Source organism: Hippocampus zosterae, chromosome 11, assembly GCF_025434085.1.
Source record: "Hippocampus zosterae strain Florida chromosome 11, ASM2543408v3, whole genome shotgun sequence".
Taxonomy (NCBI): domain Eukaryota; kingdom Metazoa; phylum Chordata; class Actinopteri; order Syngnathiformes; family Syngnathidae; genus Hippocampus; species Hippocampus zosterae.
Genome location: NC_067461.1, coordinates 12,599,878 through 12,623,868, shown reverse-complemented (window position 1 = coordinate 12,623,868; position 23,991 = coordinate 12,599,878). Strand labels below are relative to the sequence as shown.

Sequence of the window (23,991 nt, the reverse complement as noted above, 5' to 3'; positions counted from 1 at the left end):
CTCTCTTTACTATAGAACTTCATACTAAATAGGGGGTTTGGTTTTTTGAATGGATTAATTGCAAGCAGACAATGTACATTAACTGAATATTATGTGAACTTGCTGACACTGAACAATAAGATTAATATTTTTGGCTGCTGTTATTTCATTTGTCCATGGTGAACCTTTGAAACCCGATTCAAGTGAACATAATTGCTGACTGAGAAGTGAAAATCAGATACTTAACTTTAAGAACAGAGCACTGTAAAAAATGTGCTGTAAATAAGAACTTTTTTCTAGCCTTAAAGGTTAATCTTACTCAGTGCTGTATATAAGTGTAATAAAACTCAGTAAGAGTAATTGGGGGGGGGGAAAGCAGTCCCACTCAAATGCAACCATCCAAGTTATCAATACAAATCCTTAATTTGAATAACAAAGTGTTTCAGTGAGCAATATATTACTTCAAAGAAGGCATACTTTTTAAAATGACATGGAAAAAACCCATTGAAATGGTAAAGAGAGCTTGGGACTAACTACAAAGACGCTAACAGACTCTGATATTCATTTTGTACATTGGCTAAATACGTTTATAACAAAAGGTCACATGCCATCCAATGCTGCACTGAAGATAGCCACAACATATTTTTGTATATTTCACAATTGTACAAATGTGTGGTGCAACCCTTACACGCGCACACTGCATGCTTGATGAGACTCCCTCAAGGCTGCAGTCCTTGAAACTGTTGAAAAGAAAAATGTCTCTAATGGCATTGTTCCTCCCACTCGCGCATCACGTAGGGTCTCCCAATTATGTCTTTGGCATGGCAAAGTCCCAGGCGGTGTCCTGAGCACACTTCCACATGGCGCGCACCAACCGAGTGAAGCCCATGTCTTTCGGTTTTTCCAGCCCACGCATAAGCCGCTGCTTCATAATGGCGATGAACTCCTTATTACTGAGCTCGCCGTTCCCTGAAGAAGGGGGTTGGGGGGAGTGCTTGTGAGGGAGAAGAAATATAACAAGATGACTGCTTACACAAGAGTTACCTACCATCACAGTCGAACAGGGCGAAGACCACGTCGCACACGTGATCCGACAACTCCACCTTGGCTACAGTGCGGGCCACCTGTTTCATGGTAACTGGGAGAGGGAGAACCACAGACCAGGAAACTCATTAGTGGAGAAACATAGCAGCGTGCGGTGGACACGTCATTGGCAAAAACTGCAAGTCTTTGCCTTTGGATCAGTCGCTGTGGAGTGTCACTTGCAGTGAGCACAGTCCAATGGAAATGGAAATGAGGAAGAAAGGCTGACAGCATCAGCGGGTAGAACTGAGAACCACTCTGACTGAGAGGATGACGGAGGGGGAGGGGGGGGATATGAAAACAGAAACCAAGGAGGTGGGAGGGGGCTGGGGGAGCCCCAGGCAGAAAATGTTGAAAATCTTTTTAATCTCAGCGATATTGATGAGTACACCTCAAACGCGCATAAAATGGAAGCACGGGAATGATGGCATATGAAAGAGGGAGGATAGGAAGAAAAGGTTTGCCATCAAATTAATAAAAAATATTCTTTTTAAAGTCCACCTGCAAGAGAGACAATGACTGTTAGGAATCACTGTCGAGCCACTACAATAAAGTGCTCCATATAGCGAGCTCCGCATTTGTAGTCCTGTTCCAAAGTGTGGTCAATATAGGTGATTCCCGATGATAGTACAGTACACTCAATATACCCCATAATGCATCTTGAAAAGTAGTACATAACCAATGCTGGCAACAAAAAAAAAGCAATATTGCATGATGCATTGCTTCAATAAAAGAAAAAAATATTTGTTTCTTTATCATAAGTACAGCAACACATCACAACACAGATGGCTTTGTTTGTATTCATTATTCTTGATCCCCTGAAGGGAAATGCAGATGTTGCAGCAGTTTCAAATCCATAATATCAAAAATGACCGCTGACCAACTAACTGTGCCAAAATGCATATGATAAAAAAAATCCACACCTTGCTTAGGAGGCAAAGTAACGCTGTGTGTTCATGTGAGTGCGTGTATACCGCCAGGCCACGATACAATCACCGGCACAATCGAATGAACGCCAATACAGTTTACGAGCTGTTAAAACATAATGCCTCGGCAGCGATAGAAATACTGAGCTATTAGTTTAACAATGTTTAATATTGGTTGCAACAGTGCACTGCGTCACACTGAAAATTGTGACACGGTATCATAACTTTCTAAATTGTCAGTCAAAACTGAGCATCGTTTTCACAAAAGCAGATTTTAGAAATAACTCTTATTGAGTGGGATTACATAGTGCTGGAGGATTTACGACTCTGCAAGTCGAAGGAAATGAAAGTTATTTGGAGCCAAGGTCAGAGGGAAAGTGGCATTACCTTTATCTATGGACGCTCCGGCCATGTGGTAGAAACTCAGCGCTGTGTCCACATCATTGACATTCTTCAGGAAGGTGAAGAAATTTTCCACCTCCTCAAACGTGATGCCCTGCACCGAGGAGGAGGGAAAAACAAGGCCGAAATGAACGAAAAATAATTGTAAACCTCGACAACATGTAACCCAGTCATGACCGGGTCACGGCAAAAATAACACAAAGGTCATTCAAATATTGCCGAAACGCAGTGAGCACGATTGCGGTTCAGCAGTGTGACACAAATGGGCAGAGGCATTGGACATGCATGGATGAACGCTGTGCTGTGGAGTGTCAGCAGAACAGGCCCATATTCATAATCCAACATGACTGTCACACCGCCAAACTGCCCATTTGCAAATTAAAACAGCTTTTTTCAAACATGTTTTTGACTACTCATTTGCAAAGAAAAATAAAGCTTTTTCAAAACAAACTATTTTCTTCCTTTCCCTCTCTTTTTTTTGTAATCGACGTTGTTTTTGACCAATCGCACTGGCATTACCCAGCTCAGCTTATCTGGAGCACAAAAGCTCTAAGTTATTCACGTGATGTATGCCATCTTGAAAGAGGACGTGACGGGACACATTTTATTGCGACACCAGTGGGGGTGTCAAATCCTTAAGCACAGCCCTCCATAGCCTGCCTTACAGGGCTCATTACTGTGAAGAGTAACCAGCATGAAACCACAGTACTGTACATGGAACATGCTGGGAATGGGGAGTTGAGTGTGCACATTCAAAACTTGCCTTCAAGGCTTAGAATATTTTAGATCTTGTCCCTCCCTCTTCTCTCAGCAAAGTCAATGCAGGCACTTTAAACTTCAAAATCCGAGTCAGTGTGAGAATGGCTCACAGAAGTCAAGTTAAATGCCCCTTATACTACAACCCTCAAGTCAGTCTGACATTCAGTGTGGAATAGAATAAAGACTTGGAAAAAAATTGGGGGCGGGGTCAACTAGCACTTGCACCTGAGTATGTTCTGCGTGTGCTCATATGACAGAGATGATACGAATGACAAAAACGAGGAACAAAGGGAATACTGGCTAGGTGGATAACCTTGATGTGTATCAGCTCCCTAAAATGATCTCCTGTGCACACTCAAAAATCCCCCTCAGGCCCACACGCTTCCACACATGCTTGCACGTAGGGCAATTAGTGAATACCCCAGCAAGGGCCAATCGTTTAAGAGTTCAATACATACACACACACACACCCACATCATTCTACCTGTGCATCCTTAAACATCTTCTTCAATCCCTTCTGCATCTGCTTGAGTTTACGGGACTGAACTCCGCTGTAAGCCAGCAGCATACCGCCAAACTGTCTCTCGGAGATTCGGCCGTCCACTGGATCATTGCGCTCGAACTGGAAGGGGGAAGCGCGATAGAGACTGATAAGAACTGATTGTGGTTGCACGAGAACAAACAAATTAATAGGCTGGCGCAGAATGATGAGGAAACAGTAAATTCTGGTGTCAGACATCAAGTTGACTCAGGCACGGGTATGGAACGGTTTTAAATGTCACTGTGGTTTTTTCTCAGCGTTCCAGCGAAGCTTGTGTACGCGGGAGTGGACCATGGCTCTGTCAGGTGAATCCTGGCGATTTATATCTGTGGCAGCTTGACAGGCACACAGCAGACTTCCTTCTTTGCCTCTGAATATGCCGACCTCTCAAAATGCTAATTCGTACCACAAGGGGGAGCTTGTTACTATGCAAATGATGAGCCAGACAGGAGCACTAGAGGGGCTGATCATTCATACCCCAATGAAGCATCTACCAAGGCTCTCTGACGGGAAGAAATTAACTGAGATACCTTATTAGAAATTAGATTACCCAAGCTAAATGCCCTTATCTTCCGTGTTTACACCAAATGCAAGGCGGTGTGCTTAAGATGCAGCGGATGCATTACAGGAGATGGTTGAGTTGATCATTTCGACACAACTCATGCTAATTGACAGAATCAGCAGATGCTCGACAACATCAAGCAGTGGCTGTGACTATGAAAGGTGAAGTCTGTCTTCGGCTGTATGGCCAAAAATCTTTCCCCGTGAGCCCATTGACTAAATGGCCCCATGGTGTCATCAAGCTGTAGTACCTCCAGCTTCAGCACATCATGCTGCAGCTTCCTCTGAAACTCCAGGAAGCTGCCGATGGTGAGCTTTCCCTTCAGGTCTTCTCCAAAGAAATAGGTGGTGAGTGCCGAACTGCAGCCGGCTGTTTTGAGAGTGTTGCCTGTGGTGGAGCGATCGCGGTGTCTCATGCCCATGCTCGTTTGAGAGCGAATAATGCTCTGGACCTAAATGGATATAGTGAATGAATAATGACAAATCACACACAAATAACTATGTATACAGAAATGTTATGTAAATATAACAATGTGTGGGTACTTTTACAAGGTTGGGTCGTCATGAAATTATGAAGATGTAAACTTTTTTTATTATGAAATGTAATATAATAAAACATTTTGCCATGTGTATGCAGAGTCAGAAGCTGTAACGTCAAAAGATCCGATCCATATTGCTACAGTTTTGGATTAGGTTTCCATTAATAAGGAAAATGCAAATGATCATATTCAGATTTGACATTGCTGTCAAATGCATAAGGCCAGGTTGATCTATTTGAATAACAGGCGCCTATATTTTGTTCACTTGAACGTAGAACAATTTCTAAAGGAAACTTTCTTTCCTTCTAGCTATTAACAGCTAAAATGACCTCATTACTTTTACTGGAGACAAATGTGTCAGTAAGCCTGCGAGGAGATCTGTGCTCTCAGAGTTCTCTTGTCTTTTGTGCGCTAGCGTGTGACAGGCTTTTTCAATTCATTTTGTTGCTCCCAGGCAAACCTGCTCAAACTCCTCCAGGTCTACTTCTCCATCACCGTTGAGATCAAACATCTTAAAAGCGATCTCGAAGTTCCTCTGGGGGGCTGGAGACCACAAGCAAGCGCACACAAAAGGAAATGCATTCTGCAATCAATAAAGAACTATGGAAATTACACATCACACTTGAATGACCCAGAAGATGGCTAAAAAGTTCAATACCTACTCACATTACATATTGACTGATGCATCTCCCACATTCAGACAACCAGTTTATCAGATGGACGATTGTCTCTGGAGCCAACTATCACCGATGTACGATAATTAAAAAATTTAATTAATACTGCCAACTGCATGTGTTGGTCCTGCATTACAGCATATGAACAATAGGAGTATATATTTCACATTGTATCTTCTGTTATCATTGACACACATCATTAGCTAAAACGGCGATGCCTTGAGATGCTCATTACATTTTTTGTGTGACCTCACCCATAATTCAAACCACCCTTGGTTGTTTTCATAGATGATAAAGCCTGTGAGTATTGTTTTATTGTCTGTCTATATGGGTTGCTCCACCATTTGTTATACCATCACCACCACCGTCAATCCTAATTGTTTGGCTTTCACTGGCTTTTTCTATTATGTGTGTGAATTAAGCTAGCAGGGGCCTCTCTATGCAGGGTTTGATAATGTTGGGTGAGAAGAACAAATCTGCACTTACTGGACAGCACAGTGGTGAGGAAGATGTAATCGGAGAAGGAGATGAGGCCACATTCCCCCAGAGTGTAAAATATGCTGCCTTCATCTGCAAACTTCTCCCTCTCTTGGGCAATCTTCTGCTCATATCACCCCAGGCAAACAAAGGAAAACATATTAAAAGAGTGGACTTTATTCAGAATAGGCCTTACTAGCTCCTCATTGGTGTTTCTATCAGTTTTACACCCATAGCAGGCCATCCTCAAAGACGCCCCCCAAAAAATGAAAATAAATACAAGAGAACCAGTGTGCATTGGACTGAATAGGTTATGAGGAACGAGTGCAATATCAGTCATGCAAGAGCTGCATACACATGAGGCTAGACAGGCAGGTGAGTTTGCTTGGTGATGACAAATAGTTAATGGGTGTACAAACATTATATTCCTGAGGCTGTACTCACAGTGCGACATCGACACAACAAGAGAGGAAACATGACAAGACCGCAGCACAAACATACGAACTATTGATAAAACATCTGGAACACAAACCAAAAGATATTATTACATAAGAGGGGATTTCGGTTTCACACACACACATTTATACATGGGTACACACACATTCACGCACAGAGGTAATTTCAGTTTTTTTCCCGTTAGCATGTGTATAATTACAGCCTTGCATGAGAGTGTGAACTAATCACATGCACACATCGGTCAAGAAACGGCTAAATAGACGGTTTCCCATTAGTAGACCGCTCCACCAAATAAGAGTGGACATAGATGGCGCATGCCTTGGGAAAGGGGGGGGGGGGGGTTCAGGAGTTACACACTAAGCCCGGGTGGAGTTACCTCCGTCTGTAAGAGGTCCATTTCAGAGGAAGAGGAAGGATGAGAAAGAACTGTTAGAGAACAGGCATGGCCTCTGCTGTCTAAAGCAGGGTCTTGAACGATAAAGACACACACACACACGGATATTTATACCGGGCTTTCTTACACAAAGACAAATGCACACACACCTCAACAAAGAAAACATTTGGCATAAAAATAAAATGAAAACCATGGTAATTAATTACCCCCAAAATACAATCCATTTATTATTTGGTAAAGGCCAGTGGAGCTTGAGAAGCGCAAATCCTATCGTGCTACAGCAATATGGCATTGTCCAAAAAATAGTGGAACCTCAACGACAGAGATGTACGAATAGAAACATTTTGAGGCATCCCCTTTGGCTAGGATAACAAAACCAAAGCCATCCCTCACATTACTGACTCCCTCCTCATAATTTCTAGCAGAAGTGGGCACGTCAATAAAATATCTGAACCGCTTTATCACCACAAGTTATTCAGGTTAAAAAAAATAATATACACAGAGAGAGAGAGACGAAATTACCAACTCTGAATGTACGTGTAATTAGCGCAAATGACTGATCCCAACTGACTGTCACGCTCATTACTAGTACTAGTAATAGCGCATTCATTTGACAGCGCGTGCCAACTAATTGGTGTCAACAACACAACTGTCAGAGTAAATCCGAGCTTGCTTCCTGATTGAATCTGTGCTAAACCAGCTCATGTTCATATCAATCCGTATGCATCAAGCTAAGCTTTATGGCTGCAGGAAAATTAGGAGAGCAACTGACTAGAGTCAAGGCACAAATACACTTGTGACAAAGCTGCTGACGATGCTGTCAAATGAATCACTGTTCTATATCACCATGCAATTTACAGGAGGAGGTTGAGAGTTTGGTCAAGGCCAATCTCTTGTTTCCTAGCAGCAAGAGCGCCGCGCCAGACACATTGGAACTTTCAAAAGTCAAATAGCATTATCCGAAAAAATGATTAGTCAATGTGTGTGTTCGAAAGTGTTTAAAAATGTGATCACATAAGATTACTGGTACAAAATATGCTAACCACAGTGAAAGGATTGAGGAATATTTTTGCCATTTGAGTTGTCTTTTTTTTATGTATATTTTATAGAGTAGTTTCACATCTGAAACTCTCATTTGCATTGGTTGAATATATTGAATAATTATAAAATAAAGATGATGTGTAATGTTTAAAAAAAACACTGAAAATTCCACTTACTGTACAGGGAAGCATCTGGATGCTTGTACAGGTTAACTACCGGTAGTTTTACTAGAACTCAAAGTAAACAATCTGGAGACGTAGGCGTATTGCCGACTGACTATACTGTGCCGAAAACATGTATTAATTTTCGAGAAGTGGTTTGACTTTGTTTTATTTAGCTTAGACAGCGGATCAGCTTTTCTTTGAACTTACATGACAGTTTTACGTTTGCATATGACATTTACCTAAACAGTGAAATCTTTGATGATGGTGACAGTTCGAGTCTCAATCAAATGAACTCCCTTTATTTCTATGGGATTTTTTTTTTTTTTAAAGAGAACAAGTTGAAAGTCAACGAGTGTCAGGCAGTGATTTATGTTTGACTATGGATGTTCCACTGCATTATAAAAGTTTTGGGGGAGAATAAAAAGTACTATATTTTTCACATTTATAAGTCACTTTTTTTTGTCATAGTTTGGCTGATCCTATGACTTCTTTTCAAATGCGACCTGTATCTACTGTATTAAAATTAGAGCTCGTACTGGCACCCAAAATCCCCTTTCCCAAGCCATGTTGACTTTCTGTGCATTTCCGCCACTTTCTCCCACTGGCGGTAATGCACCACACGGATATGCCAACCACCCAAAGAAAGTAGAAGAAGAAACAGAAGCAGAGGAGATGAAGTCGAAGATGAAGAACTTGAGTCTTCGTAACTATTGCGTGACCTAACTCTGCTGCCGCCATTCTGCCACAACAAGGATCTACAAAAAGCACAATAACTGACCAGGATTCTAACTTTGGCCACCATGCGATTCAGGATTCTAGTTAAGGTATATGCTTAAGGTTATACTAAAAAGAAAAACTTTTTCTAGCTAGAAGTGGGTGTTTCGTCCATCCCGAACTTGATTGCTGCTGTCAACATGAGGTGCGTTTGGAAATTCACTCTGATCCAGAGGACTACTAAGGCTGTGACTGTGGACATCTAGTCGATCAAGCAGTTCAGATGGAAACAATTCAAGCATGAGCTGCTTTGTTTATAACTTCGGCTGGGTTCCAAAATTAATGGGAAGGGAGAGGCGCTCTGCCTCTTGGAACACACATAGTATTTAAAAAAAATATGTAATTTTTTTCCCTTTAGGACTTCTATACTGGCATTTATTTTTAATACGGAGTACTTTTGTGATGACCTCCATCCAAGCACTCAAGAAAGCAATAGCATTACATGATTACTTAGCTAATACATGGCCTCAAACACTTACATTAGGAATGTCTCTCTGACCTTCATTCATATCCCAGACAAATGTTGGTTGGGCAATGAATGATAAGTGGGGAAAAAATGACCACCGACCACATGAGAGTGGATGCCTGGGTATAGAGAACATATCAACTGTGTCTGGTCCTCAGAGAACTGACAGAACAGGTGTGCAGTTCATAGCTCATGATTATTCTGGGAACACAACTGAAGGGGGATTCTGATGCGGAAAGCTCAAACAACATATTTTGGTTGCTGAGAAATGGCAGCTGCCTCACAAGAGGAAGGCAAGCCCTCAGATGACCATGTGACTCAAAACCTCTTGTAGATCAGGACAGCATATGGCAATAAAGAGAAAAATGGTATACAACTGTTTTTATGAGCTATTCATCGACAGACAGGGGTCACAGGGAGCTGGAAACAGTGAAAGTTGGCGGAACATAGCCATTATATGAAGTCCAAACAGAGGCCGGCTGAAACTTCCTGTGAAATCAGAAGGAGTGAACAAGATAACAGCTTGGATAATAAGAAATTAAATGACGCACGCACACACAATCCCAGTAGCAGGTCTCAACTGACAAACGATGTGACTTTTCATTCAGGAGGCCACAGCGTATAGGGAACAGATTGAACCAATTTTAAAATACAATTCCTGCCTTCAGTGACTTTAAGACCATGCTCTTCAGGCACCATGCAGGAGTGACATCGGAACAATCCAAAAGATGAATTGGTGAAAGCTACCAAGCACATTGACGCAGCCTCCGTGCGAGTTAACAGAGCCATTTACTGCACCCCAAAGCCCCTGTGCTGCCACCATGCGCAGAAGGAGGGCGCCACCACCAGCTACTTTCTGAGGAAGACACTGGTAAAAGGGCATGCTGAGGAAATGGGCATGGGTGCCAAACCAAAGCATGTAGAAAGCTTGAGCTCATAACTCGTTGAAGAGAAATAAAAGGAGACAAAGGAAAAAATTATTTAGAACAAACAAACAAGAGAGGGTGATTGAGTGCAAGGGAACAGCTGTGTTACAATTTCTAAATGGGCGACAAATTGAAAACATTTTCAGTTGATTATATCATCTATCTTAAAAGTAGTCGCTATGGTTTCTTTTGAGGGTCACATTTGAGTCTGTTCTGCGGTAGAAGTCTTCAGGAATTCTAAGAGAAATAAAGTGGAATGTTTAAGCTTGAATAATTTAGTAAGGTTGGTATAGCAGACAGCTGCAAGCACCAGGTTTATACAAAGAGCACTGGGGAAGATCTTTAATATAATGGCCAACACAAAGACTTTTGGGTAGTATAAAGCAGAAACATGAGGTACGAACAACAGCGGCAATGGCTTGTGTGTCACCATCACACATGTGACTGACACCTCTCAATTATTAAAAGAGGCTTTCATGTGATTGACCTGCTCCAGGCCAAACAAAGCTTATAGTGTTCATTTCCCATACCTACATTTGGCAATAGGAAGCTTAATCTCACATGATCTAGTGATTTCCAAAGGCACTTGGGCAAAAACACGATTCTGTTTTGAACAACAATCGTGCAGCCAATTGCTTAAATGAACGTAGATGCACAATTTGGTCATGGACAGATTGTTGTAATAAAATACATGGAAAGAAGAGTTCTATTTAGTTGTTTCCCATGCTACTCTGTTGACTTTGCACAAGGTCACCTCCTACTGACAAAAGTTGTAGTCCAGAAAACTATTCATGAAATCATATTAACAGGTCAGCAATATACCATAATTGGGAGAACAATCTAGCAATTTCAACAGTTGTCAAGTTAATTTGGCTGTACACGTTTGACCATCAATGGGCATATTGTAAACCTCTAATATACAGTATAATGACAGTATTCAGTGATACTGCAATTTGACACAATAACCTTATGAATTTCGGCCATGTGCAGAGATGGTGTTACTCTTGAAATTGCAACATTCCTATTACCATGGCAACCAATGCAAAGATTTAAAAATTTTCTTTGAATTTAAAACGGATGAGTTTGTAAATTATGTCCAGATTTGAATCGCATAGCTTCATTTTTTTCCCTCACAAATGCTGCTATTTTGACATTCAACCATTTTTGGTCATGATGAACGGTAATTAGGTCATAAATGTTCGTTCCCTTAAAAGATTTTTCTGGAACCCATCATCTGATTTTTGACATTTCCAATCGAATTTTGACAGGCTGTCATTTTTGGGAAATTGCTACTTACACTGTTTTTAATCAACTCTGTGCTGTGTGCAAAAGGGAAATTAGGACGTTACTTTTCTAGACTGAATATACACGGTCCTGTCCTGTACAGAAATAAGATTTGATTCACCCTTGCTGAAGTTGCGATAGAGAAATATTGAATGTAAATCATGAGGTGAGCTGTTCCCCTGCACAAACACTGAATATATAGCAGGAAAGAGTGAATAATAAAAAGAGTATAAACAAAAGGGAGAGGCACATGTGGACTAAAAGAACCAAGAGTATCAAGTATTGACTACAATGTGCAGCATTTCATTCAGGTGCACACATGCCGCTGAGCACACACCCCATACCTGCCAGAAGTCCTGAAGAGGGGGAGGGGCAGAAGCAGGGTTGGGGCAAGGGCGGTAGGAGAAGCAAGGAATAGGGGGTAGGAAGGTTTTGAGCGGAGCATGGGGGGAGGCAGATGGAATTATTGGGGAAAAGGGGGGGGGGGGGTCAAGACAGACAAGGTGGAAATTTTGGTTTTGAGGTAGATAGTTAATCACAAGGAGGGGAGGAGAGAAAATGGAGGGATTACTTGTTATGAGTAGGAGACAAAAGCATGACTGAATCAAAAAAAAAAAGTCAACAGCGGGTTACAGTGTTAAATTGTGGTGGCAAAAATCACACCCACATCAACATCACGTTGGGTGGAGAAAACTCCATGATGGGCACAATGACAAACCATGTTCAGCAAAGAAATGAAGAACTGTTAATACTTTTAGAAAGCCCTCTCAGAGCAGCAAAATGAAACACACGGTGACTCAGATTACAAATTAGTTGTTCAGTCACAGTCACACTGGGTGTGTTGTGTTTGCCTTCGATGTAGACTGAACCTGCAAATAAGGGAGGAACGTACTGACGTACACATCACATCCAGACTTGAACTTATTCCACTTAAGGTTGGCAAAAATAGTGCCTAAGTTGCAAATCTTGTACTTGTTTTAATTGTGTTTTATATCAAATGGCACCTGAGACAGAGCGACTCGTTTTAGCGCAATATTTTACTTGTCAGCCAATGATGAAAGCCTTTATCAGGGTAGCCCAGCTGAAAATTTCCCTTCACTCTCAAGCGACAATGCTTCAGGACACACACAAGGCAATAGCCGTTTCATCTACGCTTAATGTGGGCAAAAAATAAATTTTAAAAAAGGGCAGGCAGACTCAGCTGGGAGCCCTTTGGCCACACTGGAGGGAGATTCGCTGAGACAACGAAAGCTAAATGGAGTATCAGACAAATGCACGTGGACAGAAATTTGGCAAGTAAATAAAGGCAACAAATGGCCTGCAAAAGGGACAAACACGGCTAAACAATGAGAATAATGTATATGCCGAGTGTTGCACAAACTACAGAACTTTCTTTTCAGTGAAGATTCGCTCAAATTCCTTTGGGTATTTATAAGAGGAACATTTGACAGGGTTGACTGGAAAATACATTGAAAGAATAAAAGCAACATGCACTTGAATGTTGTTGAATTTTTAATTTGAATGTTTCGGTGACTGGTATTGACAGCCTTACTGAGTCCTCACTAGCATGAAATAAGGTCAGTATCGGCCAGGTAACGATACCTGATATCAGTACTCGCCTATTCCTATTCTTTATCACAAAGAATCCGAATCTTACCTTTCCATCATAGCGTTTCACCACAAATTGATCAAGCCCAAGATCTGAAAAAAGCAAACAAATACAGAGTCACGTGAGACACCCTAGTTTAAAAAATAAGAATAATAAAATAAAAATCGATGCATTCCAGCACGAGACACAGCAAATGGCAATAATATTATTCATGCTCTGCAGTTCACTGACTTGTGAATGTGAATAATAAGCCTCATCAAAAAGTCATTTCCACTTTGCAATTTTTTTTTTAAGAATCATTGGCCGTCAATAATACAGTTCTTGACTCCAAGGATTGTAAGATGCAAGGAAAATACCAATAAAGAGAAATAGTTTTTTAAAAATATTGATATAATGTCAATCAAGCCGCGTTTTCCATCAGGTTTGTTTCCTGTATTCATTTTTTTTATGACAGTGATCCTGTATTCCTTTCTTTTTTATGACAGTGAATGTTTCATACATCAGAAAGACTGAGGTCACAATTCATATGGAATTTGAATGATTACACACACACACACAAAAAAAAATTGCATTTCAAATGTGAGCCTGAACGAAACCATGCTCACTTCCCACCATGTCCTCTGTTTTTTATTAATAATAATAATAATAATGCATTTTATTTAAAAGCGCATTTCATGCCACCCAAGGACACTGTACAGACAATAAGAAAATACAATGTAAAAATTAGTAAACGAGATATTATAAAAAAACAGGACATAAAATCATAAAAACATAGGAAATGGAAGAGCTATGTGTTGTAGGCAATCCTGAACAGGTGTGTTTTTAGACGGGACTTGAAAGTGGAAAAAGGTGTGCAGTTTGGAAGGTCCGGAGGTAGGTTGTTGGAGCAGCGTGACTGAAGGCTTGGGTTGGTACAGTGTAATATTTACTGTATATGTATGATTTATCTATAATTTACTTTTTTTTTTTTTGGAGGAGCAGGGCAGGATGAAGTCAGCTGCTTACCAGAAGAATTGTGTCCATAAAAGCTATTGGATACACGTACTGTCATGGCATTTGCATCGCATGTTTTACTGAACGCCGTAAATGACAAGCATTTTACACTTGCTTTTTCCTTCTGATCATGAACTCCGCAACCAATCAGACACTTTTATAGCCTTTTTCTAGAAAGCAGGACAAAAAAGGCACACCTCCCTAAATATCTACAGAGCCAAACCCAGGGAGAGGAGAAATGAGAGGGCACAACAGAAAATGAGGCATAAAAGGTCATAAAAAGAGCGAATTTCTGTGATAACATTCAGCGGAGTGGATGGCTGAAAAGTGACTCACTCTCTGGCTGCTTCTCATTTGGTGTGATGGAGCGTATGAAGTCCTGGGGCGTCATGTAGACCTCAGCATCTCCATGCTCACCGATAATCTTCAATGTGGCAAAGTAGCGAAAAATCTTGTCTGGGGTCGAGTAGGCCCGTATTCTATTTTCGTACTCCATCACCTGTCAAACACAGCAAATGGTTCTCATTCGATAGATCACACACTGTGACGAAGTAAGTCACTTTTTTATTCTGTAACCATGTTTGAAATATATATCTCAATAAGAACCTCTGCATAATAAAACTCAGCAAACATGATTCAAAAATACACACAAATAACTCTCAACTACCGGTATATTAGCAGTCGGTGAAAAACAACAGTTTAGTGTGTCGCGGTCATTGGCTCGGTTAATGCTCGTTTTAAAATAGCCACCCCGTTTCTGTAAAATGCTTCAAATTAGAGCAGCAAATTTCTGTTCAGGGATACAAGCAGTTTATTTATTCTATGTGACACTGAATGACTGACTTCCTCAGGTTGCAATACTCTCTGATTTTAATAAGTGACGTTTACTAATATAGAGAAAAAAAGTGTTTTCATGATTAAGTGTTGGTTCACACTATTTATTAGTCATTACATTGGGAAGCAGGAAGGAAGGTTTCCACTTGTTAAACTGAGATATGTTCTCTGGAGGACTGATTCTTTTTGCTTCACATGCCATTATGTAGCATTGGAGGTCAAATCCAAGTAAATTTGGTTATTTACATGAGGATGTGCACCTTTGAAAATGGCAAACCAAAAGGAAATGCATAAAATGCTGTGAAAATCCAACACATACAGTACAAGGAACTGATCTTTCATGGTTAGGTAAATGTTTTATTTGACAACATGAGCAAGGTGTCGACGTCATTTGACATAATTGCAGCTGTTGTGAAAATGCTATTTAAATAAAGATGTATAGTATTGTATTTTACGAATCGCTTTCGGACAAGACCATTTCTGCAACAATTTTTTTGCAATCTGCTGGTAAATGGTGCAGTGAATCCAAAGCTTTTGGATCCTCAACCATTTCAGCAGAATATAAAATGTTTTGCAAAATTTAACCATTGTACCCATAAATCCCCATTCCATTCAGTAATGTGTCCAACAATCAACAAGCTGGAAACAAGACGACCACTTGATCATTTTCTCTGTTGTCCCCCACTCCCTAATTAACAGCCCTGTTGTTTATGATGAATGAAATGCAAGCGGATTACCTCTGTAAAATATTCTGTCAAAACAGCATGATATAGCATATTGAATATTGATTGCTGCAGAACCATTCTTTAAGGGTATCAAACGGGAGAATGGCTGATTGGTAGGATTGGCCAGTTATTGATTACCTTGCGGTCACGGAAGCCAGAGCGTTGCTTCTTTTTTTTCCCTTCGCCACTCTCATTCTTGGCCTCGTCATCACTATTGCTCGCCTCCACTGATTTCTCTGACTCGGAGTCTGAAGCCCTCACAAAATCACCGTCTCCATTTTGTGGCTGGGAATTGCGGACTGATGGCCCTGCATCAGCATACGCTCTAGTTTTCGACAAAAAAGAGATTGGAACCAGATTAAAACCTGCGGGGAATTAATGCGTCATCGGGTGATTAAATACAATATCTATGTGCATTTTACATAGACAGTTGCATTTGTCAGGTATATGATGGACTATGCAGATGAAGATGGATTGGTGTTTAATACAGATGTGATCTAAAAGTGCTATATTGTGTCTTAGAAACGCTAAGCTGTTTAACGCAGGCAACTCCCAGACCACCAACATTAAATTTTTTTGTTGTAAATCACGATTGACAAATTGGAATAATAATGATGAACTGAGACAGTCGATGGTGGGCTGAATAATAAGTTCGTTTAATGAGATACATACAGAACAGTAGCTCGGCTGTCAAACATCTCGTGGCTTCATCCATCATGCTGGCTCTTGCAACACAGTTGCATCACCACTGGGATCTTGAGTTAGCAAATAAATCCCCTCTTGACCACTTTGTCTTGAACACCAGCCTTCTTAGTGATGGAGAACAATCAAAACACTGACACCTTCTACATGGGACTAATCAGGGCCTCAACATGCCACGTGAGGTGGCCACAAGTATTATGAACGTGGCCAGTAACTTGTCATTTCAAAGATTACAACTCTCGCTGTGTCACATGACGTGTGGAAGTCATTTAAATGAGAGAATGCAGAATGAGGAGAAAACAAAAATGAGCAGCCCACTGCGGTGTCGTACGATTTACCTATGAACACTACCTTATTAGGGTGCACCATTTGTAATCGTGTGTTCACATTATTGTATGCATTCATCTGTTTGTTAATTTGCTCAAAAAGTAAAATTGTCCCTTTTTATTGAAATACGTACAACACAAACATTCCATTTGAAATGCTATTGTTTATCGCTAAACTTAATATGTGGGACAAAGACAAATGAGTTATCTTGAAATAATGGTGACAAAATCAGCTTGATCAGGGACCCTCACTTTTAATAACAGAGACTGAAAGAACATTAGTAGAACATTATGTGTTGCTAAGCAACAGAGGGGAATCCCCCGCTGTAAATTTTGTTCATAAGCAAGGTCACGGTGGCAGTTATCTCCCCATGGTTTATTGTGTTCACTAATGTGTGAGAAAATCTGGTAGTTATGATGAAGTTTACGTTAAGGTTTTCGTTGTGAGGAAAATCAGCAAATGGACAATAAACAACATGAAATTGGGACTTTGAAATGTCAACATTAGATGGGTGAAACAGTAAACAGGGTTCGTTTAAATTACAGTCAAACCTCTTTTCGTTTATTTATTTTTTAACAGTGTGATAGTCTCGACTTTGTATGCAGCGATGGCTGTTTGATATGAACTCAGTCCTACCTTTTCCAGAGCAGTCCAGTACTAGCAGTGACACCAGTTACCCCAACCAGAGCTGCCAACATCACTCTCCTTCGTCCAGACCCTCTCACTGCACCACTGTGGTAGCGCCGGGACAAGTGTGATACGCCAACCCACACAGCGGACAGTGCCCGCAAGCGGAACATTCTGCATAGAAGAGTGTGAAGGTGAAACTTGTATTGAACCAAAATTTCATTCCAACTCGGGATATATAATCCTAAAAATTAATTACATATGCAGAAAAATAAATGCATTAATTAAGAAAGGAAAAATAATCAACACTCACATCAACATGCAAATATTAGTCCAAAAAAAAGCATTGAACCCTTGAAGCGTAATGTTACTGTTGATAGCTAAATTTTGAAGTGGGCTGAATTAATCACCATCAGAGGATGCTTTGACAATTGAAAATTTGAAGATCCCTTGTGTAGACGTTTCTATGTATGAAGCATAGTAGAGTACTGAAATGAAGTATCATGCCAAATGTCAATATCCTACTGGCAATGGTTGTCACACTGAAGATGTGATTTATAACGGGCTCTGATTTAAAAAAAAATGCAGAAACACCATTTGGATGGAACTGAACGTCACAAAAATTGTACCTTAGAGCCGAACCATCTAAATAAAAGTTGCTGACCTCAAAGGATTTCACACTGCATGAGCATAAAGTGGTTGCAGCTTCGGTGCCCAGCTAGAGAAGATTTTTTTCATCCCTGTACTGAAAAATGCCAACCATGACACAAATTGGCAGACAGGCATGAATAATAAAGTAGAGTTAGAGGCAAAAAAAACAACAACAATTTTCCGTGAATTGACTGAGCAACCAACTTTGCAACTTTGACAAGGGTCTGCTGAATTGGAAAGTAATTAATTTCGTAAAGCCATACAAGTTGTGAAATGCCTTGTCAGAATATGTTTTTGTTTTTTTAACACCCAAGACAAAAATAATTCAAGCCATTGCCGAAACAACACCAAGTTAGCAGCCAGTCACACCTTGTTTCGGGTAGGCCCAGTGAAGCACGAACAGGTTTCAGCCTTGTCTTCTAGCACGACTAAATACAGCAGTTTGATTTTCAAAAAATAATTTCTAACACGTTTCATGGAATCAATGTAAAGGCCCATGGCAACGAATGTCCTGCATTTTTAACACATGCGGTAGGCCAATTAACAAAAATACCTTATTGGAGGGATGTGAACATCAATGTAGCTTGTCATGATACATTTAATACTCTAAAGGCTAATAATAATAATAATCATCCATTTTCCTTTTGGTGGTCCGATGATGGTTTTCACATAATAAAGAGGAACCCCCAACAGTGAACATATCCTGTATGGTCAAGCGACAATATGTTTGGGGAACTTAACCTCTCCAATGTGAAAACAATACAAACTTTGACACAAACTCTAGGACCTAAGTAGTTAACTTAGAGTAATAGTTGACTCTACGCGCTGGACTTCGGTGTGCCTTCAACGCCGCAATCTTCACTCACTGGCGCCTTTTGCAGCAGAAGGAGAAGCAGATGCTCACTCACCCCTGTGGCGACCAATGGTCAACTCCTGATTCAACGTTGTATCATTTCCAGATGGCAGAGGACTGAAATAGTCTTGTCTTCCAGATACTCAAATGTAACAATTTCACTCCTTCATTCATTGCTGCCAAAAAAACTTTGGACGGCTGCACTGCCACAAAACTTCCTGTCTGTCAGAAGTTTTAATGTTCAAAGGACAGCAAAAAGCGTGTAAATTCCACATTGTGTTTTTAAAAGTTAAAAGGATATTAAAAAGATCTATTTGGCACAGTTTTCCTGCTGAATGTCACTCCCGACACAACACTCAGTGAGAAACAAAACAGCATCATCTGCACGAAAGGAAGCAGCATCTAGCAACACAACCACCAGACATCTCACCTAGCAATACAGTATTCAACGCCCATATTGCCTTTCACCATGAGGATAAGCGGGACAGAGAGTGGATGGTTCTTCTGACTTCAGAATAACGTGATCATCAATTCAAGGTATCATGGTGTTTATTGGTCATAAAACTCATGCAAAATTAGTTACTGAGGGCCCTGTAGCAGCCAGCAATAAAGAATAAAATATTGTAATTAGCAAATTAAAAATAATTAGAAGACAAAACAAGTACTTAGAAACACAAGCAGTTGCATAAAGTAGTAAATGGTAACATAAGTTGTCACAAAAAGCCTGATAAACTAAACCTATTCCAAAAATGACAGTAAGAAGTTGAGTTATCCACTACAACAATAGTTCTGAATTGGTGGGTGAGTGATACAAAAGAACAATAATTTAAACAGTTATTAAGACAAGAGAATTTAAAAACGTGGATCTGGATAAAAATGGACAGAAACACCAATGTGTGATATTAAATGTATACTCCACACAAGAAAGCAGTATCCCGGATTCAAATCCTCAATCTCAGATGGGTGAGGCAGATAGTCGTACTAATTTTAATTCTTCAACGGAAAATTGACTTTGCACTTTATTTTTGTTGCACATCACAAATACAATGCAGTTGTCATGATTCTTGGACAGCATTGTGGTCGAGTGGTGAGCACGTGTTCCTCATAGTTCTGCGGTTCAGAATACAAATCTAGGTTTCGGCCCTCCTGTGTGGAGTTTTCTCTCTGCTTGTATGTATAGTATTTTCAAGAGGTACGCATACTTGCACGCACGTTGCATGCGAGGGGAGTCCCCAGCAAAGCAATGGTCTGTTATTGTTTAAAACTCCAAACTGCAGTATCTTGCAGTTATGCCCAGTTATTTCATTTTAAGATTTATAACGAGACATATACGAATCACAGTTTTCAGAAAACTGCCATGCCAAAAGAATGCAAGTGGACACAATGTTTGACCGCATCATGACGGAGTTAAACTTATGAGCATCATACACAAAAAACACTTGCTGCCATGATGGAAATGGAACCCAGCTCGGTCCACCTGCTACTTGGGTATTGTCGAATGCCAATATGCATTGCGAAACCTCATTTGAGCGTGAGAACTACGCCTTTATTCTCTCATAATATGAACGTAGGTAGAGCTCTGACAGCTAACGCTGGCTAGCTATAGTTCGGTGGCGTTATAAATCGAGGTGTCGTTTCACTCTCACCGTTCGCGAGAGACCTAGAGCAAGGAAGACACGAGGGTACTTACGTGAATGGCAACAAAACACCACTCGGGCAGGAATAAAAACTACCCTCGAAGTTTCAGATTGCGTCTTAAAACTGGAACGTCTGCAGAGAAAACAGATGAGCAGCAGAGGAGCGAGCACACTTCCGTATTTCCATCGAGCGCTGAGAGACGGGGCGGGGCTTCTCCCACGTCTCATCGGTCAACGGACGGGATGGAATCTTATCCAGACACTCATCCAATCTAATTTATCCATCCACCCATGCATCTATTTTCTGATCCTCTTTATCCTCACATGGGTCGCGGGGCATGCCAGAACCCATCCCAGCTGTCTTCGGGCAGTAGGCGGGGTACACCCTGAACCGTTGCCAGCCAACCGCAGGGCACACAGAGACAAACAACCATCCGAGCTCATACTCACACCGAGGGACAATTTCGAGACTGCGATCAGCCACGCATGTTTTGGGAATGTGGGAGGACACCGGAGTACCTGGAGAAAACCCAAGCAGGCACGGGGAGAATGATGCAAGCTCCACACGGGCAGGCCGGAGCCAGGGACGAACCCAGAACCTCTGAACTGTGAGGTCGACGCGCTAACCACTGGACCAACACTTCAAATTTCATTTTCCACAAGTAGCAAGAGCACTTACACTCTGTGGCCATACAAAGGTGGGCATGCAGATACTAAGATATAGATACAAATAAATACATAAAGAAAATAAATAAAAATACGAACTCTGGTAAACGTAGAATTGCATATTAAATTCCTTTACTTAAGTTTTTTAAGTACTGTTCAGGACTGAAGTACAACAGAATGGATTTTTGGTTACTAAAATCAAACTTGAACAGAAACGATGGCAAAAACGTTTTTGGTTACAATTTCTTAAAGCAACACAGTGGTCCAAATTAATTTTCCAGCATTTTATTTATCGTTGTGTAAAAAGAATAAAAGCACTGAAGATCTTAATTAATCAATATCAATTAAAAATAGGCAAAATTATTCTATTCCAGCTGACTTCTGGTAAGAGGCTGGGCACACCCTGGACTGGTTGCCAGCCAAGTGCCGAGCAGGAAGTATGTACAAGATGAGAGAGGAATTTGGTTTCCATTCAAATAGCCAGGAATGGTTAACTTTTATAAAGACAAACAAAGTCACCTTAACATTTTTACATGCATCTAAAAAACGAGTGTCAAACTCATTTTTGTCACGAGCCACTTTGAAGTTATGTCTTCCCTTGGAGGGCCATTATAATAGTGAAACGAAATAAATGCTTAATCTTTTCATTGTACTGTATTATTACTTGTACACAACAAATTGATGCATTACTAGTTTTGAAATCAGTCAACTATAATAGTTTGTTCGATTGTTCAAGTAAGTGTAAACAGGTTAACAAAATTATTGCAAAATCTCATTGTTATTTATTAGACATGACAATTCAACATTTCGGCAAGGATCATTGATGTTGACACATGATTTGCTTTCACGGAGCCCATACAATGATGTGCGGGGCTGGATTTGGCCCCCGGGCCTTGAGTTTCACACCTGTGATCTGAAAGGTCTGGCCAACAGTGTTGTTGTTGCTGTTCTTGTTATTGAAAATTACAGTAGTTTAACAGCCTTTTTATCTTGACAGCTGCACCCTTCATCTTTTTGGGTGTGTTGGGTTTGGGCAGCAGTAGCTTATCTGTAAGGAGGACTTGGGCTTTCGAACCAAAGTATTATGTTACAGTCCTGCTCTAGACGGGGGGGGGGGGGGGGGGCTCCTACCAGTAGTTTTTTTGAAAGAGACGTCAGTCTGCTTCCCAGCTACCAGTGAAGTACTCTTTAGTAAGGCACCATCAACACCTTACCCAGCCCAGCTCATGAGGCACAGTACTGTTTGCACGCTCCTTGCTCTCTGACATCTGTCCTTGAATAAATGCCTGTGTGTGGACTGTTTATCTGAGTGGTGTGCAACAGGAAATATACAGCAGAGCATAAAGCTAAATATCTCCTTGAAGGATTGTAATCCATATTTTAAATTGAATAAAAATGAGCAACAACCACGTGTGGCTGCGACAGGCTTTATCTGGGCTGCCTTTGTGTAGAAATACTACAATGAAACTTGATCCATGCACTTTCTCTGTGCCCTAATGAGAGATGGTTTATCTATAAAGACACATGCTGAAAAGCGGTTTCCAGTTTCAATGAATACGTTGCCATGTGGTGAGCATGAGTCTATGTGTGCACAAGCAGACAAAAAGCAAACACTGCTTTTATGTAGTTTGCCCAGCACATTAAGAATAACATGTATGAAATGTGTGACTTGCTGTGGAGCCATGAGTACAGTGTTGGTAGTTTTTTCAAGTCTGAAATTACTATTGAACATTCATTGTCTTTCATTCAATTCATTTTATACTTCAGTCAGTATACAGTATACATAATGCACAATGCATAGGTAATGCAGTACACAAATGCCCCGCAGAAACAAATCTACCTCTACTTTGTGGAAATTCGCCTATTCATTATAAACACACATATGTCAGAATCAGAATCAGAATCATCTTTATTGGCCAAGTATGTAGAACACACAAGGAATTTGTCTCCGGTATAACACGCTGCACTAGTGACATTTCTAATAATTACAGTATTGGATAATCTTGTGGCACACAGACTTAGTATTGCAGGGGCTCTTGCCCCTGATGGCCCCAACCCATAGAAACGCCACTGGTAGCCTAATGATGCATTGCATTAAATCAAGTTTAAAAGGGAGAAGAAAAAGCTGAGAGCCACGGACAAAATAATACTTATAGTAGCTAGTACAAAAGGATTAAAGTAATAATACTATTCGTTCCTTAGTTTCATAATTCAAGAGCTCCTGTATATTATCTGTTTTCTCCTTTGTCCGACACAGGTGTGGCATATGAATCTCTTGGTCAAAGTTCAGGTTACATTGCACCGAGGAGAGTTTGCCATGCAAAGCACGGGAGTTTTATTTATGTAGCATACACAAGGCAGCTCAATGCGCTTCACACAAAGACAGAGCACCTGTCAGCATTTACAAACAAACCAGTTAACGACATTCAAAAGCAAAGCAGAAAACAAAAGTATAGCTATGATGTGGCTCTGCGATTAAATGAGTTTGCACCCCTGAAAATATTTCGAGTCCTCTATGTGAAAAGTACAATAACAATTGACGTCATTACTTTTACCATCAAGCATTTTAGATTATATATTTTTTATATATTTCTATCTATCTATCTATCTATCTATCTATCTATCTATCTATCTATCTATCTATCTATCTATCTATCTATCTATCTATCTATCTATCTATCTATCTATCTATCTATCTATCTATCTATCTATCTATCTATCTATCTATCTATCTATCTATCTATCTATCTATCTATCTATACAGAAACATAGATATATGGCTGTATATAATATTCAAAGTATTCATTAGAGATTAGAATTGGGTTCCTGCTTTCAAGGTTCATGCAAATAATTTTGCCGTATCCGTAGACCGGCCCCACAAACCATACCCGCCCACCACCAGCACCCCCCTCCTCTTCCTC

General features: G+C 40.5%; 1 protein-coding gene across 4 annotated transcripts; it reads right to left on the bottom strand.

Moving 5' to 3' along the window:
- Positions 1–379: 379 nt before the first annotated feature.
- On the bottom strand, positions 380–20,615 carry micu1 (mitochondrial calcium uptake 1). 4 transcript variants are annotated; one of them, XM_052079618.1, is made up of 12 exons: positions 20,458–20,615; positions 17,273–17,437; positions 15,746–15,932; positions 14,385–14,547; positions 13,086–13,147; positions 5,951–6,065; positions 5,251–5,333; positions 4,503–4,703; positions 3,634–3,771; positions 2,376–2,484; positions 1,028–1,117; positions 380–948 (listed from the first exon to the last, which is right to left on the bottom strand). In XM_052079618.1, the coding sequence occupies exons 2-12, from the start codon at positions 17,434–17,436 to the stop codon at positions 788–790; spliced, it is 1,473 nt and encodes a 490-aa protein (XP_051935578.1). In that variant the 5' UTR covers position 17,437; positions 20,458–20,615; the 3' UTR covers positions 380–787. The 4 variants fall into 4 exon arrangements, with proteins under 4 accessions (XP_051935578.1, XP_051935577.1, XP_051935576.1 ...); XM_052079617.1 differs by lacking the exon at positions 20,458–20,615 and having other exon boundaries at positions 17,273–17,469; XM_052079616.1 differs by lacking the exon at positions 20,458–20,615 and having other exon boundaries at positions 13,104–13,147.
- Between the last annotated feature and the right edge of the window lie 3,376 nt (positions 20,616–23,991).